This window comes from Struthio camelus, chromosome 3 (genome assembly GCF_040807025.1).
Source record: "Struthio camelus isolate bStrCam1 chromosome 3, bStrCam1.hap1, whole genome shotgun sequence".
NCBI lineage: Eukaryota > Metazoa > Chordata > Aves > Struthioniformes > Struthionidae > Struthio > Struthio camelus.
Genome location: NC_090944.1, coordinates 14,625,047 through 14,645,235, shown reverse-complemented (window position 1 = coordinate 14,645,235; position 20,189 = coordinate 14,625,047). Strand labels below are relative to the sequence as shown.

At 39.6% G+C, this 20,189-nt stretch overlaps 3 protein-coding genes across 3 annotated transcripts in view; all 3 read right to left on the bottom strand.

Moving 5' to 3' along the window:
• The window catches only part of LOC104139673 (opsin-5), a 60,821-nt gene extending 54,545 nt beyond the window's left edge, over positions 1–6,276 (bottom strand). The window contains exons 1-3 of the mRNA XM_009667941.2: positions 6,245–6,276; positions 5,200–5,305; positions 2,663–2,747 (exon numbers count right to left, since the gene is read on the bottom strand). The gene's annotated coding sequence lies outside the window, so the exon portion shown is untranslated. The remainder of the gene's footprint in view (positions 1–2,662; positions 2,748–5,199; positions 5,306–6,244) is intronic.
• A 7,722-nt stretch (positions 6,277–13,998) lies between these two features.
• ADGRF4 (adhesion G protein-coupled receptor F4) lies at positions 13,999–15,904 on the bottom strand. Its single transcript, XM_068937025.1, is given in 3 exon segments — positions 13,999–14,021; positions 14,116–14,168; positions 14,885–15,904. Coding segments are annotated over 3 exon segments (1,089 nt in total). The 3' UTR covers positions 13,999–14,005.
• Positions 15,717–19,849, bottom strand: LOC104139693 (adhesion G protein-coupled receptor F4-like). Its single transcript, XM_009667982.2, has 6 exons — positions 19,785–19,849; positions 18,839–18,940; positions 18,237–18,273; positions 17,944–18,104; positions 17,056–17,340; positions 15,717–16,307 (listed from the first exon to the last, which is right to left on the bottom strand). Exons 2-6 carry the CDS (start codon positions 18,920–18,922, stop codon positions 16,116–16,118), a joined length of 759 nt encoding a protein of 252 aa, XP_009666277.2. The 5' UTR covers positions 18,923–18,940; positions 19,785–19,849; the 3' UTR covers positions 15,717–16,115.
• Between the last annotated feature and the right edge of the window lie 340 nt (positions 19,850–20,189).

Genomic DNA, 20,189 nt, shown 5'->3' with positions numbered 1-20,189 from the left:
TACACAGGGAATTTAAAAAATAGCAACTTGTTAACTCAGAGCATATCATTTCTAGACCACTCTCATAACAACATAGACATTTGGAGATACGTATAAGCACAGCAAGGGCAGACTGGTGACTGTCTTTCAGTAATAAAACATTGATTAAAAAGATAAATGCAATAACCCAAGTTACTACCCAAAACAGACCACTTTATTAAGTCCTTTTGCATGAACATTTCTTCTCCTTGCTTTCCTCTCCTATTGCACAAAACTGTCAGAGTAAAAAAAAAAAAACAAAAAACAAAAAAAACAATCTCTATCCACAGCACCTTGAGCAACATCACCTTTACACAAATCAAAGAGCTTAAGCAATAAGGAGCAATGTCTGTGGGACATCTAGGGCAGAAATCTTTTCACCTAGCTTTAACCAGATACAGATGCAAGATCTAGCTACCCCAGGCTCCCTGTACAGTTAATGGAGGGAAATAAAGGACACTGAGTGCAATTTATCCAAGTTATTTAAGACATCTAAAAATGTCTCCTCTGCTTATGCTTGGGAAGAAATGAATTGCTTTGCAGATGAGTCCATTTCTCTGCCAGGGCTACAAAGGGAGCCTAGGGTGTTGGCCCAGAGGTGAGTGTCCAGAATGCAGTCAGACTGATCCTGCCCAGAACACTTCATGGGCAAAAGCTCCCTCCAAATGAGTATAATTGATGTTTTCTAGTTATCTTTCAACAGAGAAGTAACACACCAGGAACAATGCAAAATTATTACATAAGTTCTGCAAGAAAGGTTTTAGGTTCACTGAACAGCCCAGGCAAAGACCAGAAGACAGTTAAGACTCAGGTGGAAGTTGCTTCGCATGTTATTTTCAAAATTAATATTTCATCACACTGATGTTTTTTCATTCTTAACTCATATTGAAACAGAGTGAATGAAGGTCAAGATGATCTTGCTATAAGATAGCTGAAGTTTTGGAGGACTCTATAGCAGGGCAAAAAAAAGTTTCTACAAGTGGCCCAAGTCTTTCAAATATGTAGTATTTATTTACTTATTAGAATGATTGCAGTCTTGTACAAATAAGAGAACTGAGAAAAGGCCATTACATTTTGTTTTCTATTTGTTTTTTGCGTGATTTATCTTCACAGCACTGTCAAGATAATTTTGGGCAGAAGAGAACAATATAGGGAAATTGAGCTCACTTTGTCCAAAGTTTGCAGACAGCTAGTGAGAGTGTGCATGTTTTCAAGATATTCACCATAACATACCTCTAGCAGTGCCATTTTTGGAAAGTCCTAGCAGTTCAGCCTTCTAGAGTCAGATTTCCAGACAGTAACAGAAAATAAAGAGACTTACAGCTCCCAGCTACATTTCAAAACGTCTCCCTTCATGTTCCTTATTTACTGTTAACACTTTTGTTGGGCTTTTTTTTTTCTTAATATATTGGAATTCAGGAGAACGTAGAATCTAGGAAAAGTGCTTCTGCTGTGGAATGCACTGAGGATATTAATTTACAATGCATCTATTAGTGATGGTAGGAAAGCATTATGGAAAACATTGGTTTACCCTGAAGAAATAATCCAGTAATTCATTTCACACTATTAGCTTTTATTTACATTTGTCATGAGATCTGTCACTGAGCCACATGACTTGTGTTTATTTCCTAGAAACAATGATTTAGTTATGTCAAATAATATCACGTTAACTTGAGGTCAAGCCCTGAGTTCACCAGATGAAAATAATACAACTTTTAACAGAATGACTTTCATAAAAACACATGACTCCAACAACCAATAAATTGTCTGTAGGACACCCCTTTTCCCTCATATTAACAGAATTAACAACTTCCTAAGAATAAAGAATTTGGTAAGTGACTGCTAGTCACCTGCTTTCCTGCTTGTAATGGAAGACTATCTTATGCTACTAAATCACATCATTTCGATTTCAGAACTGCACAGGGCAATAACTTTTTTCTGGTCTGTTTGTTGGTCTGTCACCAACACATTTCAGGGTATAATTTCATAAATGCAGGCATAACAAAAGATAGTCAAGAGAAAGCCTTCAGTATCACCAGGCTAATTATTACTCGCTTGTACTGTGACACCGGGTAGGATCTTTAGCCGTGACCCAGGGCTCCAGTATGCTAAGCATTGTGCAATCGTAGGACAAGAGAACGGGTCATACTCTCAATATTGATATTTAGGGCAGAATTGTGTTAACCCTTTTCCAGCAAGGGAAAATTGAACAAAGGTCAGGGAACCAACATCAGCTACCGGTATCGAGACCTTCAAGAAATAAAAGCAAAGATTTTAATAATCTACATAAATGACTGGACTGGTCAAATTTGATGAAAATCAAGTTATCTACAACTTTCAGTAATGCAAATAGCACCTTTTTTTTTTTTTTTTTAAATACAGGGGAAAAAAAGTATAATCATATGCAGGTAGGTGCCTGGAGATATCATTTTGGAGCCTGAAAAGGTAGACCACATTTGAAGGTATTAATGCCTTGCTACACAATTGATGAGGTTAATAGAGGCATTAAGCTTTTGAATGTATGTGGTATGAGCTATGGAGACTGGCCACACAATCAATGAAACATTTTGTCTTCTTTCTGAAGAACTGCATCATCACCAAGAAGCTACACAACGATATTGGACATCTAATCCAGACTACCTACCTCAAAAAGCCAGAAATCGGGTCACAGATTCCCATTCAAGGTTCAGACTGGGATGGTCCAGGGGCAGCCAGCATTCATATAAGAGCTGAAAGCAATGACAGTGTTTCTCGTTTGTACCCCTGATCTCCTTTCTCCCTTCTGACTCTAAACTTCCATTTCCATAACACACATTATTTTTAGGAATCTTGTAGCAGCTCAAGCGATCAGGAACACATGCCAGCTATTCATACAACTTTATAATTCACATAATTTAGGCTTGTGACCAGCCAAAAGTGTAACATTCCTTAAGAAGGAAGGAGTCATGCATTCATCAGGAACACCTCTTCCTATGTGCTTATTCATCAAAACTGTCCATGCTTATTCCTCGCAAACCCTCCATAATAAAGCATCCTGCACAGAGGCTGCCTTTCTCTGCTGCTAAACAGCTGTAGAGCTTCAGATTACCTGGGATAGCAATCGTTGATCTTCGAACATCTCCTCACCCTCTCAATCATCCTTTGCTTTCGGTTTCAGGCATCTGTTAGTGCCAGTTGCCACACCCGAATCCCGAGATGTCCCAGATGTCTTGGGACAAAGCTTCCCAGCCCACGCAAAGGCCTCAGGGGCAGTACATGCAGATGGAGTTCCCACTTCTACCCACAGCACCCTCCCACCGCTTCACACCAGTGCAACCTCTGCAGGCCTCACCATGAACCAAGTCTGCTCCCGTTAGAGCTGCATGACACAGCGGGGAGCTGCACAAAGATTTACAACTCTCTTGAAGCAGCCTGATGGCCAGAACCTCAGGCCAAGCTACAATCTAGCTATCAGCACGTCCCAGATGGGCTTTCAAGGGCTGGTTCCTGAAGCAGAAAGCCTCGCTTGAGCTAGTCAATGAAAAAAATTAAGAGTATACAGGCTTTTTCCTTGTCAGCATCATGATTAAGTTCTTTTATCGGTTTCAAACACCAGTCACTAATTTCAATGAATTTCAGTCCTGTATTTATAGCGTAAGTCTCAGTAATGAAGTTTCAATCCCTGCTTGTTGTTGTGGGTTTTCCACACACACATTCTTGTAAGCAAAAAGATAATACAGATGCCTATTAGTCCAACACAGCCTGTAACCTGAAGAATTCATGCGTGTATTAAATTGCTTTTTCTGTCTGCTAGGAAAAAGGAAATCAATACAAATTCAATACTACAACTCATCTCCTGAACAGAAAAAGACAGGTCAATTTATTTAGCTTGTCCAAAAGATGATTGAAGAGTGATTGAATGACTTTCTAATACCTAGCTCAGATAGATTTCTGAAAGAAGGCGGCTCTAACTAATCACAGCAATTTTTTCTGGCCTAAAAAATAAAAACTTAAACAAAAAAATTAGTGAACCTTTCCCCCAAAATGGACATTTCCAAGGCACTCACGGCTTAGCCTTTCCTTTTAAAGTCAGTAGAAATTTTAATACTAATCAGCAGATTTCAGAATCATCCTTCCAATCTTGTCATTAATGCGTTTTTGGGCAGATCCTGACACAGTAGTATTTTTACAGCTTATTAATAAAACGTCAAAATTCTCATTTCTACTCATGTACTCCTGCTACGCACTGTAGCACTTATTCTTGCATTACAGGAGACAAAGAGCATTTCTCCTGTTAAACTGTACTTCTCTAACTAGCTATATAAATGCCTTAGGCTCTCTACAGCGAGCAGAGATTAAGATAACATTTTGTAATAACACGGAAGCTAAGCAGGAAATCCAGGCTGCCTCAGAGCTCCCAGACCAACCATCCCAGAAACATGGAAGATTTTCAGCCACAACATAACACGAACAAAGATTGCATGAAGAAATGAATCATTTACTATAGAAATAACAATCACTCAGAGAGACATACATCACAGTATCACAAGCCTTACATGATTTAAACATGAGTGGTAGCAGAAGTCCAGTCCTGCTCTCTGTACTACAAGAAGTCTGGATTAACTACTGACGTCAATGGAGTATTTTAGGAGGGAGGGACATTAAGAGCAGGAAGGTGGGCCAAAGGTACTACTGCTGAATAGATGGACGTATTAAAAATGTTGGCACCAATACGACTAAACTGATGCAAACCCTATCTCACGTTTCCTTACAACTACCATAGAAGACTCAGCCAATGCAGAGAGCCCCACCTAGAAATGGCCACTATTAATACCAGACATTCATATTTGGCTAACTACAATTAAAACTGCAACGGAAAGGCAAGCCTAGCATAGTTACCAAGCATTAAGGCCAGAAGGGACAGTTTTCCAGGCTGTAGAGTTTCTTTCACACCACTGTACAGATCGCAGTAATTAGTCTTTACTGAAAGCCTGATTTAGCAACATCAGAAAAAGGAAAAGACAATTGCTTCTCAAAATATTTTGTTCCGTTACTAGCTTACCCTTCCTTAAAGGAAGGGTATTTGAAGTTGGACAAATTCAAGCTAAAATAGCTTTATCTTCCCATAGCCCAATAATTCTGATCGTCTTCCTGTTCTGTAACCAAAGAAGTTGCAGCATGAATAAGTAGTAAATTACAAACCTTGACTTACAGTTTCCAAGGGGTTGGAATGTTCTTTCTAATCAATCAGTTGTTCAATACTCAGTCTTCAAATAACCCAAACAGATTACTTGTTAATGGCCTGAACCTGAAAGAAAAGTACCTGAAGGGCACGAGCACATGTTTCATGTGGGTTGAAAGGCTACAATTAAACACTGATGATTAAGGAAGAAGGAGAACACTGGGCTTTTGGAGTTTAGCACTGCTGAACAAAAGAACAGTTCTGATTTACTTGCTGCAGATAAATAAACAAATAGAACAAAGATGAGCTATTCCAATTGTGAAAAAGGATGACCGTAGTGCACGGCTGCAACAATTAGGGGTGGATGAACTATTTTTGTAAAATCAGAACAGACGTGCACCCTTTCCCAAAACTTGAACTAGCTTCAAGTTATAAGGTGTCACTAAAGCAGCACTTTTAAGACATAATGGGAACCTGAGGGGCTAGGAAGAACACTGTGCCAAACCATAGCTGAACTGAAATGCAGACTGCATGTAAGCAAGCTCACAAACTTCACACGATTAGAAAGGTTTCTTTGTAAAATCCCAGTGGAAGCAGCTAAAGGAAAACATCTTTCACTATAGCATTTAGAGCAAAACCATGACAACATGTGATTGCGTCAAAAGATAATATAAACATTAAAATTACATAAAATTGCATGAGCATTTAATAATAATTATATTCCCCTCAGGGGAATGAAAACAAAAGTCTGTTTTATATTGTAGAACACGGTAGAAATAGTAAACTAAGTCATCAGCAACACTGCTTGTATCACTTTGCCTACAGAAGACAAATAGGATTTCTGACCTGGCAGTGTGGGAAGGGGGATATTGTTGTTTTTGTGGTTTTAACCTGACCACATCAACAGAAATAATGAAACAATATTCATACAGCAATACTGGCCAAAAAAAGGCCTCACAGAAGAAGTCTTAGGAAAAATCTATTTTTACCAGATTTCTATTCTAATTTCCAAATCAAAGAGGATGCCAGGATATCCTTCTGACCTAAAGACTGAGAAGATCATACCTTTCATTTGTGGATCTTGCTTAAGACAAAATCAAGTACCAGCATATAAGGCCTCTTTGCACGATCCAGCTGCTAGCTCAGATTTCTTCTCTGCCACCTGTCCAGGATGCAGCTGTAGCTCCCACTGTTGCAGCAGGGCAGGCAGCTATCTGCCACCATAGTACACAAGCCAGAAGGCCAAAAAAGACCTGCCTCATAACCTACAAAAGCAGACACAGACAGCAGAAGGGAAAAGAAGAATGACATTGAGAAAATGGAAAAGAGGAATATCCAGAGACACAGAAAGCAAGCAAACCACATAGAAAGAGAATTTTGTAACAGAAAGGAGAGAGAACTTTAATCAATGGGAAACTATGAGAAATGCTAAAAATAGCGAAGACATTGACTTTTAGTCAGACAGCGAAATTATGCAGCTTGCTGACTTTCTTAAGAATCAAAGAGTTTGACTTCTGAGAAAGAGGAAAAAAAAAACCCGAATTTGTGGTCAGAGAACGTCGTGGTGCCCTCTGAGGGGCTCTCTCCTGGGAGCACATCCATCATAGATTTTAGGCGCATCTCTGCTGGGGTGACAGAGGCAATGTCACAAAGTTCACATACAAAGATACCAGACAAACCCAGGCTAGATGTGCTGCATGCTCAAAATCGTGCTTTGCCCCCATGCCCTGCAACCTGATTCAACTTAGTGAAGGATAGTACAAACATTGCACCTCTAGCAATGCTTACTGTTAACAGACTAAACAGACTAAGCACAAGACAGCACCCAAATGCTTCCTTGCCAACCGATATTTCCATGGTGACTGCTTAGTTAAATCACTTCAGAACATGACTACATAACTAGATACTTTTCCAGCCAACATTCGGGACTTCTCTGCAAAGCAGTCATGAGTTTTTCCACACTCTAATCAAAAGGCATCATATCACTTCAATGGATAGACAGACAGACCTACAAGCCAGTATCAGAGCCAGGCAGTGCCTTCATGAAGGACCCTGGTGCAGTGCCCACTGGCAGCAAGCAGCAGGTGGAGAGCACGGCTGGAGCTAGTGGGACTGAGCCTAGACAATCAGCTGCTATGAACAAGTTTTATGGGGTAGCCTGGCAGTCTTATTAATAGCTTATCAAGACTCTGCTGGTTTTGCATCTTTGTTTTGATTTATTTACTGTGGAGAAGACCCCTGCACTAGAGAGAAAAAGAGAAGGAAGACAAGGTAAATCAACATTCTGCCCAAGAACTTATTTTGGCTTCAAGCTTGACGTTAGAGAATTCAGTTTCACCTGCCTGACCAAGCAGCTCTGACATCTCTCTACACTTGGCCGTGTAACCCAACATTGTAAATCCATGCAAGATTGAACATGCATGGGAGGCAGGGTGGAACAGCTCGAAAACAAGCTCCAGTAGATCAAGGGGTCTAACATTCACATTGACATTATTAAGCTGTTGCAACATTATGATAACTTGGGAATTTGGCAGAGTTTCAACTGTTGCGAAAACAGTATTTTGCCTCTAGTTGCAATTAGAACTGGGCCAACAGCCCCATTACATTTGAAGAATTATCACTTTACAACCCTCAGAGGACAGCTACAGCTTTCACCTCTCTCAGAAAACACTTATTGATGAAACACTCCTGGCCAGTTTAATTTGGGGGTATAATTTGGGGGTATTAAAAACAAAGCTTCAGTGCTCATCCTCATCCTATATCATTTACTGGTTCTTTGTAAAACCTCACTTACTTCTCAATAGCTAAATGGTTATAAAACACAGGACAAAACTCTGTGCTGTGTGGCATCTTCTGAAAATAAACATTTCACTTCACACATCCTTTAATAAAGGTCTCAGCAAACTGTGGGTCAAACACATTCCTTTTACCAAACTGTTGCATGGATAAGACTCCTGTTGAATTTTCTGGGTGTTTTGGAGTGGGTGTTTATGACACGGGAAGCCTCACCTGGGACCGTCTATAGGTCCAATGAAAATAGACTGCAGTCTAACGTGCATGTGTGTGTCCACACGCAAGGGAAGGGAAAGGTGCTAGCTTCATGCAAATTCTTTGAAATATTCAGGTACTACCGAAAAACCTAACATCTCATTAATGAAATTTGACTATTAACAATAAAATAATCAAAAAATACCAGCTGAGTGACATGCATTTCTGAAAAAAGGAGTGGGGGGAAAATGGTGGTGGTCTTGAACACGTTGCTGCAGATCCTGGTGCAAATAAATTGTTCGCTCCATGTTGCGAACTGCAAAATAGGATCTGCTTCTTTCAGAGGTGCACAAGTGTTCGTGGTTGCAAAGGACACAAGTTGAACGCTGGCTAGCAAAAATATTCACCTGACATTACTTATCGGTAGGACCATCCATAAACTAGAACATAATGAAAACCCCACTGCCTCCAGTAAAAATTGTTCATTTTAACTACTGAAGTGTAAGGGACAATTGAAGCTGCTGAATGAGGTATATGCTAGCTAGTTATACAGTCGTGATTTCCAGCAACTCCTGTGTAAGCTTTTGAACAACTCTTTAAAACACAGTAGCTGACTCATTAATCGGGAGTACAATTCTACCACAGCAAAATAAAACTCTCAGACATATCAGGTGTATAACTGACACCTCATTGAAAAAGGCCGTGCAGGGACTTGGAAGACGTACTGAAAAAATGCTTAACACAGACAACTCCAAGATAAACTCAACTTAATGAAAAAGAAATGAAAAAGAAAAAAGCTAGCTTTGTAATTGCTTCAAGAAAAGAAATAGAGCAAAGCACAGAAAATGGCACTTGACACTAGGAAGCAGACTCTGGGGTAATAGTCGTCTTAAATTTATATTACAGCATACAGATATTCTGTATGAAAGGAGCAGGGATAGTCTCTTATTATAAGACTAAACTTCGTACAGAGAAAGGATAGGAGGGAAAAATTTGAGGAAGCAGAGTCCTGAGGACGCAAACTGCTGTCTCAACACACAGGCCAGAGCTCTCTGCTCTCCAGACCGTCGTCTCACAGCTTCCCTCCCTCTGGGACATTCTGCTCTGTGTTTTTTCATATGAACTATCACATCCCCAACACCCCGCAGCTCATCTTCCAGTGCATTTTTCTCCCTCTACAGTAAAGGGGTGTTGATGACATAAACCAGTGCTATTTTGATTGATCATCTGTCTTTCAGATTAAAGTGTTTGTGAGTAATTACTTCTGTGGATGCCAAAGAATAGAAAAGTCTGACCTGAGTAACAGCTTATTTTAAAGGGTACTTATCTATCTACTTTTTAACTCCAGAAAGGAGGTTCATTGTAAACTCATTTACCTTAGTATGACTAAGGGATATACTTAATTTGCTTAACATATCTATGATTTAGTGGTATTGTTGTATCAGCACGTATCTAAGAGAAAAAAATAGCAAAAGCAAATCAAAATATTACAAGGTTTAAAACAATGAGAAATTGGCAGATATTTAAAGTAACCTGTAATAAATGTAACCCATTGCTATGTAACCCATTGCTTTCTATAATTCTTCACTTCAAATGAAAAAATCAAATTTCTAAGCTGTTGGTAGTAACAACGAACTGTAAAATTTCCAGAAAATGGCAAATGATGAAGGTTGAAATGTTAAAATGTTTTAATATTCCACAGACCAGAGGAATAAGCAATACAGGCAGTAAGGGTGAATGGATTAGGAAGATTCAGTTTGTAAGAAAAGGCACTGGACTTGATATACTTTTAGCTCAGCCAGCAACTTTGAACCAGTCAGTCAAGACCCCATGCTTCCATTCCCCATTCATCTCTTAAATAGGTGTCACACTTCTACCTCACATGCATGTTCCAAGGGAAAACTCTGATAACCAAACAATTATCCAATCTCAAGAGGATAAGGACCACACCCTAGAAAATGAGGAAATTTCAACTTTACTTCCATTTGAAAGCATTGATTTGTCACAGCAAGATACAATAACATTTCTGTTTTCATTTGAAAGGGCTTCGCAGGCTGAGGGCAAATTTTCTAAAGGCCCATCTCACCTGTACTAACCCATTCCTCAACTAGTACTTTGCCTGGGATGTGGGAGACCTCCATACATCTGCTCCAACCTCAAAGCAAATTTAAAGCTTGCCTTCTCACATCTTTATTGAGGAGTATTTGAGGCATGTTCTTCCTTGTTTATCCAGGTCTTTGTCATCTTGTTGCAGGACAAGAAAAAGAACGAAGATTGTGTCCTGACAGACCAGAAAAGTTTTCTGTATAGCTCCTGTGACACACAAGTATCGAGGTGGTGAGAACGGCTGGACTGCAGAAATAGTGTTATGCTGTCCATCTATCTGAGCGTACACAGTGAAACTTGATAAATGCAGTGCCCCCTAATACAATCTCTTGTGATGAAGGATAGCTAAGTAGTAGCTGGGTAATACTCAATATTTGTACATCAAACTAAAAATGGAATAATTTCAGAATAGCCTAGCATGCTGTACAGTGCTCCTTATTGTACTGTTATGAAAGAACAGAAACAACCTGAAACATTGGAATGGGAAATGAGGACAATTTCCCCTTACAGCAGTCTCCACAAAGCTGAGAAACAACCCTTATGTATCACTGCGCTTCCTCTAAGGGTTGCAGCACCATTGATTGTTTCCTACTCCTGACAGCAGGTCCAAGGCCATTTCTCCTCTGGTTTTCATGATAATTCCCGTGGTCATGCTCCAAGACAATGCTGTTCACTCTCCAAGCTGGTCAGCTGGTAAGGCTCATCTCAAACCAGAATTTCTGCATAAGAGTATTTCTCCTTTCTCTCTCACTGGTCAGATCCTTTGAAGATCGCTGTCCACAGCTAGGACTAGGAGAAAATAAATTGTCAAGTCAAATTAAATACCTCATCCATATAGCTGGAGGTCTTCATTTTAGAGAAGAGATGCCTCAAAATCCTGCAAGAAATCCCACAGCAGGTAGTCATCTTAAAGTCTGACTTATAAGAAAGGCTTTTGTGTGTTTGGAGAAATTAGGAGATCTGAAGCAAGATTCTGCATATTCCTTCTAAATACTCTAAGTATTTGCCATTACAGCTCCAGATATACAGGTATTATCAGCGTTCCATTACGGAGCTCTCAGATATAAAATATTGTCTAATAACCATGCTGTGTTTCAGGTGTGGCAAACTTCCAGCTCTGATGAGTTACGCTCCATATTTACACCCAAGATCACAAGTGGACGACAAAACATTTTTCTCCCTGTTATGCAATGATAAACATTTACTTGTGATCTGTTCCTCCAAGTTGAGGTATAGGATCATCCCAACTTCTTAACCACATGCATTCATGGCTTTTTTGTCTAGTTTTCCTCAGTGAGATCACTTAATACTTTTAGTAAATGTTGCTGAGACACAGGACTATCCACTTTTTATTTCCAGAATGCTATGTAGGCAGTGACTCGAGCAGACTTTAAACTTTCAAACTGAGAAAACAGAAAAGTTGTAGAACAACACTTCATACTCAGTGAGTATTAGAAAGACATCTTGATTTATCTTAATAACTAACATTATCCATACTTGTTCTCCATTAAATAGTGCTTAGTGCCTGGGTCACAGGAAAGAAAGATATTCCTGTTCACCTGCACCAAGTTCCTCACTTCCAGTACCAAGACATATTGTAAAATCATCTATTCCTTAGTTTGTATTTTTGAGAAAGTATGCTTGTCTTAGACAACAAGGAAAGTAAGACTAAGAAAGTTTTTATAAAATACTATGTAAATGCTGGATTTACATTCCTTTTTTTCTACTGCATCTTGTAAAGATCTGTTTCAAAATATGCTTATTTCATTACACAACTTAAGATGTACCTGTCTAGATGGGTTCGTTTTTCTAATTAAGCTGTCTTTTAGTGTCTCAGTTTGGAAATCTTACTTACCAGAAAATATTCCTGAGGGAAGAGAAGAGGTTGCTATGCAGTCAAAACCACCCAGATGTGTAAGATAAGCTCAACTTGTAGATTGATGTTGTTTCAAGTTGTAGAGAACTACTTTCTATAAAATATTCCTGATTTTATTAACACCAGATAGGAATTGTACAATACTCTAATTGACTAGGGGGTGGATAGACTGACAATGTTAAGGGAAAAAAAATCAAATTTTCAGCCTTCACACTATCGGCTCTTCAGAAATAAGGTCAGTAGGCAAAAAAGGAAACAAGAGCCTTGTAATGGAAAGGAATGTGCTAACCCCACAACTCTATTTTGACTAAATGAATACTGAGAGCATAGACTTTACACATAGAAATAACTGCAAAAACAAAGAGAACAGTTGAATTCTAGACACAGAGCACAAAGAAGTGAAAAAAATATACTAAACAAGAACAGATTTTAGGGAAAGATTACTCGTCTCTGACATGCCAGAAAAACTGCATATGTGTATACTTATGCATGTACATTTCAGGGAGTCACCTAAAAGTGTATCCTCAGATAACTCCTCAATAAAGATGTGGGAAAGCAAGCTTTAAATTTGCTTTGCGGTAAAATCACATGCACAGAGGTCTCCCATGTACTTTGCTTCCAGGAGAAGTACTGGTTGAGGAATGGCTTAGTACAGATGAGATGGGTCTTTAGAAAATCTGCCCTTAGTCTGAAGAACCCTTTCTAATGAAAGCTTTGTCAGAAATGCAGCCATTTATGCACCAGATCACCCTAGACACACCAGGAAATGCTAATAGCAGAAAGGAGGTTTAATTCCCTTATGCCCTCAATTTTTGTTTCCTCCTCATAAACCAAGTACATTTGGACACGCTGTTATTAAAATAAACTCTGCAGCCATCAATATAGAATCAAGACTGATTAACGAATAGACTGGAGAAAAGCAGGGAAAGAACTTTGCTTTTTAAAGCCCGAACTGGTCTGACACAGTTTCTTTTTGTGGAGAACAGGAGCACCAGTTAATTGTTTTGAGATAGCCGAAGGGGATTTCCTTGTATAAATATAGTATAAACTCATTAAGCCTTGGCAACAGAGGAAACTTAACAGCAGTCAGAAGTTTTCCAGCAGAGGTAGGAAATACTAACTCAATGATGTCAACACGTCAATTCCTTCAACATTTTTTACGGAGCTGTTGAAACACAGTTGTTTCCTTCAGCTTTAAACATTTTATTTCATTATTGCCCTCATATTTAAATTTTAAAAAGTTCAAGTTATCATGAGTACACAGCTTCGGTCTGCACCAAATGTATTGGCTGGGCCGAGTGGTTGCCATTGAACAGACATGGGGCTGGAAACAGAATCACTCTCTGGCATTCCAGAGCAGCCCTAGGGTCATACAGAGCCACATTTTTGTGAAGATGACAAACAGATCATTTACATTACGATTCTGGAGACCTGTTGCATTCCTTATTCTGTTCCTTACTCAGTAACCTTAAAGTATCTCTACTGCATAAACGGGACAAATAACATAAATTCTTTTTCTAAACAGCTTTGTTATCTACATATTAATAAGGTGCTATTTTATACTTTGCAATAACAGCAGTAGGTTATGTGGTGGTGTTCATTAAAACCTACAGATTGCCACTTCTAGTATTTAGTAGCTTAATATCCGCAACATACCTTCAGGATACCTGTATGTCCTGCAGCAAGCACTTGTCTTAAATATTAAACCATGTAAGGTTTAGTGGATCACTCAATTTCCTCCATTTGCAAATGAGCAGGTGCTTAAAATGGTACAAAATTCTAAAGGAAGCTGCTAGGAAAAAAAAAAGTTACCTTTGCTAGACCACACTTCCTCTTTGATGAAAGGCAGTTCATCCTTAAGGCTTCTCTTGTCTGTAGATTAAAAAAAAAGATTAAATGAAACAGTTTCTTAAAGCATGTCAAGTCCTTAAATAACCAAGGATAGGTGTTGAAGTGACCCAAGTACCTTTCTGTCCAGAAGCGTCCCAAAGAATAGGATGAAGAAACCCTAGAAAATTGCTAAACAATTAACAAGAAAACCAGCATAAATGTGATATTTATTAAATGCTTCTAGATTATTATTTCACCTGTCCATAAGGAAATACCACTTTTGTCAATATAATAGATTTCATCACCTATGAATTAGATAATAACAATGCTCAAAACAAGTTTATACACCCCAGGTCACATGGACTCTCCTGGAATGTCAGAAACAAACATATAGTCCATGTTTACTCTCATTACAAACTGGACTGATGGGTTACATACCAGATTTTTTTCAAACCACTTAATAGTAGTATTAGTCAAGAAGAGTAAAGAAAATTTGGATGTACAGTGGTATGTCAGGTAACATTGACTTTTACATTAATGAGTTAAAAATATACAGAAGACTCTCATTTACCATTAAAGATAACTTCATTTGTCAGATACCAAGGACTAGATATTTTTGCAGTTACTGGACAGTAACGATGCTAATTTGTGTTCAGTATAACCAAACATTCTAATTCTTCCTCTGACTTTACACCAACTGATTTGTTTTCACTACTCAGCCGCATCTACTGTGTCAATGCAGGATGTCTGGTGCGCCCACCATATAAAATACTTAAGCTCAAAGGAAAGCTTAGAGCCAGTTTTTCATGCACAATGAATGTTGTCAAACCCTTTTAGATCTGCTACCTTTTCCCAAGCTCAAAAAAGGTACAGCACACATTATTACACATCTTGATGATGTTTACCTGGAAGGCATTAAGTAGTGCAAATGTAACATGGAACGCGAGAGAGCTTTTATCAACAATCGTCGCTAATCCAAACCCCCAGGTGAGGCCTAGAACTGGTGTGAGGAGGGCAACACTTTAGCCAATTCGGATCATGTTGCTTAAATCTCGGGACTTGCAACCTTCTCCAACAGAGGACCTTCCCGTCTTCATCACAACCACCAACACCACCATCAAATTCACAACAGTGACACTCAGAGCGAGTGCAACAAAGGCTAAAAGGGCTTTGGTCTCATACCAATTAGGCCAGCAGGCTCCAGCCCTTAAATACCCATTCCTTGGTTCAGTAATAGCAACAGTGAGGACAGATATGACCAAAGGACATCCATACCCAATATAGACTGCTGCAGCTATGAATACAGATCTTGTCATCTTAAAAAAAACTAATAGCAATCCATAGAGAATCAGGAGACCCAGGCTGAACATCCAAGAAAACAATGCAAGATAAAAAAAAAAGTGAAGAAAAAAAGTGGCAGCTACACACAGCCAGTAGTTTCAGGCCATATCATGCACAACAGCTGCTAAAATGAACAGAATATCAGCAATGATAAGTGATATAGCTATGTTCACTAAACAAAAATGGCGCATGCAAGTTATTTCAGTTCTTGTAACCTGATGCCAGACAACAATCTCGATGGTAAGGCACAGAGCTAAGCTGAAAATTGAGAGGCCTAACCCCACACGTGTAATGTAATCCAGCACTGCATTTCGTAACTTGGTCGGTGACATAAGAATGGAGAACTGGTCGGTGAATGGGTAACCGGTCGGTGACACTGAATGTCCGACAGTGATACTTGCAAAAGCAAACACCACTGCTGACATTGTCTGACTTAATTTTGCATGCTCTGTCATCCCATCTCCTTTCAGTAGAGTGCCATCCAACACACTGAGCGTTGACATTCTCCAGTTTCTTGATCTTTTCAAAGGTAAGCAAAACATGCTGAAGTTCTTCTGGCAGAGCCACTGATAAAACCATTCCATTCACAAAAACAGGGTCCAAATGGCTTGTTTCTATAATGGCCCCTAGAGTTGGAAATGCGATGCCGATGGCTTTGGAAGTTTTAGATAGCTTCAGCAGTTCGGAAGTTTTAGATAGCTTCAGCAGTTCTTCTTCTGGAATGAACACATGCCCAGTGATATTGTCTGAGCTATCAAGCTCCACAGAAAAATCAAAGCTTTTCCCTGCACTATTTTAATGTATGCTGTAGCCCTTTGTAGAAATGAATTGTTCCTGTACACTTTCTGATCCATTTGTTAGAAGAAGTTTCCCAGCAAACAAATTCACCGAGTCCAGTAATATCGAACTAGCATTTCTATCCCTTACAAAAGCCCAGTTAGAAATGATGGAGCTATTGAGAACATGGTTTGCGATTCTGCTGTAACTCTGAAATAGACAAGAAAAAATAGGTTATTTTCCCTAATAAAAGAAATAAGTTGTCCTATTCTAGTGGCAGTCTCCAGAAAGACTCATTTAATTTAGAGTCATTTCTGTCATAGGCTTGTATTCCCTTTACAATAAGCATAGGTTCCCATGACCTATGTCAGCCTCACCCAGCCATCTCACTGGGTTGAGTCGCCATCAGAAATTTTCCTTCTCTCTTCGCTTCATGCTCAAAAGGTGCTTAGTATAAAGCAAAAGTCAGGACCACAAGTTTTATTCCAGAGTCTGACCCTTTGGCAACTCTGCTCAGTTCTTCCTTCCTGCATTTCCTCCCCCACCTATCTTCTTTCTGAGCTCACCAGAGAAGGATTTCTGTTTCCATCATGCAACACATGACAACACAGGTGTAGTACTACTTTAACATATCCAAGGCTGCCTCCTCTACAATATTACACTTTAAAAATGAATTCCCTGTACTGCTCTCCCATGTTTACAGCAGTTAGTGTAAACCCTTATTTTTAAAGAAAGCAAATTCCAACTCTAGCTGAAGCTGATGATTTCCACCACAGATGAGTAGGTCAGATTTTCCGAACAACAAAAAATGGCCCTCCTTGGAAACTGTTTCCAAGTGATCGATCTCCCTGTAACCTGCAGTCAACACTTCATCGGATAGTTTGTGTAAGAAACACACACTGTATGGATGCTCTCTCAAGCTTGGAAACATCCTCTTGAAGCCCATAGAAGGAAATACCTGCATTTTTCTTTTACTGACATTCTCTGATAATACCAGGGAAATCTGCTTTAGCAAGTCCACTATATCAGCAATATTTCCTGGAATGGCTGGTGAAGACAAGATATCTCGAATAATGCATGAAAAATCATCTTGGCAGTTCACATTCCCATGGTCATCAACATCAGAATATTTTGCTCCACCGTCAGGCTTCATAGGGCTTCCTTTCCCTACAAAAGGGAGATGTTCTCCAGCAATACTAATGTGTTCTCCAGGGTTCAGAAAGGGTCCATGTTCAGAGATTCTCTGGAGGAAGGAAAATAAATTGAGAGAATTAATGAACAGAATGAGGTTATGGGGCTACTGCTACAACCAGATAAGTTGTACAATGCTGGGGTGTGCAATGAATGTGCTAGAGGGCCTGAAACCCAAGATCGATAGCTATTTATCAGTTAAGAAGAATGCTTTGCCTGCACAACGCACACAAAGGAAGCCATAACAAAAACTAAATACAGTGCCTTATTCTTTGAAGGACTTGCAAAAAGTTCTTTATTTTACAGATGAGGGAGAATTTATCACAAATCACCTAACTGCACACATTTGTCTTGCTGCTTCCTTAGGTTCACCCTAAGATATCATAATCTTGGTTTACTTCCATGCAAAGGACATTAGCCAAAGTGAACAAGGCAACTTCATCCCAGAATTAAGTTTCCACATAGGAATTTTCCAGGTACCAACTCATTTACTATCGCTTCATTTAAGATGTGTTACCAAAGTGTGTTACCGTGGTAACAAGTATCCTGGGATCCCATCTTTCTCCCTTTGTTCAACATATAAAGGATGTGGGGGTGGGGGGCTTTGCAAGATGTTATGACCATTGCCAAAGTAGGCACGTAGCAATTACATCACCTGAAAAAGTGACTGAATGTCCAGATTCGCACAAGCATCTGTGAACGTTTGCCACTTTTTGTCTTTGCAGACAAAGCTGGTCTCCCCATGGAAGGGAGGAGAACAAGGCTGAACACAAACATCTTCATTATGTTTGCAGGAAATGAGGCTTACACATCCATCTGGAAAGTAAATCAAGCCGATATTGTTCTAAGCTGTAAGACAGTATACCATGGACCATAGGGGTGAGTATCAACAACAGATAACACTTCAAAAAAAAAAAAAACCAAAAGACACTGAGCTATTCACTGTACCTTGTTGATTACCAATCTTTGATTTTTTACTGAGAATCTGAAAAATAAGGAAAAGTGGAATGTATACATCGAACGTTAAAAATGAGGAAATAAAGGAGAAAAAAGACTTGGCACAAAGTAGGAAGGCAATTTCAAGAGGAACTAGTGTACTGGGTAGCACATGTCAGTATAGCAGCAGACAGTCAAAGAGCCTATATTAGGTTTAAGCTCTCAAGTATTCTTATGTTGATGCATAAGGATTAGTTTGTGACTTTCACTAAAAGATAAAACTAGAGTGGTATGAAATACCAACAGCTGCTTAGTTCCTCTTTTGGCTGGGAAGCAACTCACTGAGCTAGGAGTCCTGCATTGATGGAACCGTGCTACCGCATGCAGGGTCTGCTGCTGGGACAGCATATAGAACAGCTAGATTCTTCCTAGGATGCCTGATCAGACCTGGCTTTCACTACTTGATCAAATGATTTATCATCTACCACCAGGCAGGTGGAACTCCCCAATCCCCCCAAATTAAGCACTGCAGACTTCTGTGCCAGTCAGCTGCCTATCTGCTGGTGTTTTGTGGTTTGCAAGGTTTGGCTTCCCGTGTTTGTTTGTTAACTCACCCCAGTAGCATAGCGTGACTCAGCCAGGAAGGACTGCACAGCCCAAAAGATCAGATAGCCGACTAGCCTTAGATCCATTGCCATGCATTTACTGCTTTCCTCCTGGAAGAAAGATATGTTAAATAAGATGACACCTCTCTCCCCTTTCAACCAGAATCCAGCTGCTAGTAAGACAGCAGCTAAACCCATCCCAAAGACTGTCCTTACTGGGCTCACAAGGTGATTTTCAGACATTATCTTCTTATTGACAAATATAAATGAAACATGAACCTTTACTTAAGTAAGTCTGGTCAATGATAGAAGCTCCTGTATTAGAAATCTACTGTAAACTATGAGGAGAATAACTTATTAAAACACTTGTGTGGGTCCCTCTAGAAGTGATTTAACACAGCCTCTTCTGTACAGGGTTTAATTCTGCTGCTCTCCTCAGGCTGTCTCTGATGAGACCTGCCATGAGAGATGGACCAAAAGCTCAGGCCCTCGAGGCTTGGATATCAAATTAAAACAATTACATGTGGACACTGCCGTCAGCAGATGCCACCTGGGCACTGCCGAAGGCCCTTTCCACTCACTGTGGCCAGGTTTGACTCAGCACAACCCAAACTATTCAGAGGTTGCAGGCAGCCATGCTGCTGACGGCCAACTTGAGAGAACACCCAGCCTTTACCATCTCCCCAATTACATCCACAAAACAAGGATCAGACCAAAGTCAAGCGTCATTTGCTCTGCAGTAGAATTCAGGCCTCTGCCTTCCCCCAAAATTTCTTTTAGTCCTTGGTAAAAGTTTGGTACCTGAGAATGCAGCTTGTTATAAGCACACAAGATGGGAGGAAATAATCCAGTAAAGGAAACAAGTCAGAGTAATGTGTTGCATCAAATCTGATTATTAGCAGATGCTAAGCAAAAGCAGCAGCTGCTGCAGATTTGACAGAGCTGAGGCACTGACCTTTAATCACAGGATGTTTTAGTAGATTAAGCCATGTTCTAAAAAAATAAAATAGATAAGATGAGATGAGCAAGCTAAAATTCTAAAGCAGGAGATAAATACAAGATAACAAAGCAGGAGGACAGCTGGATTTCAGGAGGCACACACGTGACAAGGCTAGCCACACCAGGGTTTTAAAAGGAACCACTCAAATTTCTTCATGGTAAGTATTGATTAGCACAGAGAATGTTCACATAGCAGTCCTGCATTGATGGAACAAAGAAATATTTTGGTATTCAGGAAATTCCAAATTCTAACCCTCTGATGGCATCAAAGGGCAAAACACACAGCTGCTAATTTTAGTAAAAAAGCTTCCTGGTTTTAAAGCTAGTGATCATCAGCTCTTCTAAGGAAATAAAATTGATA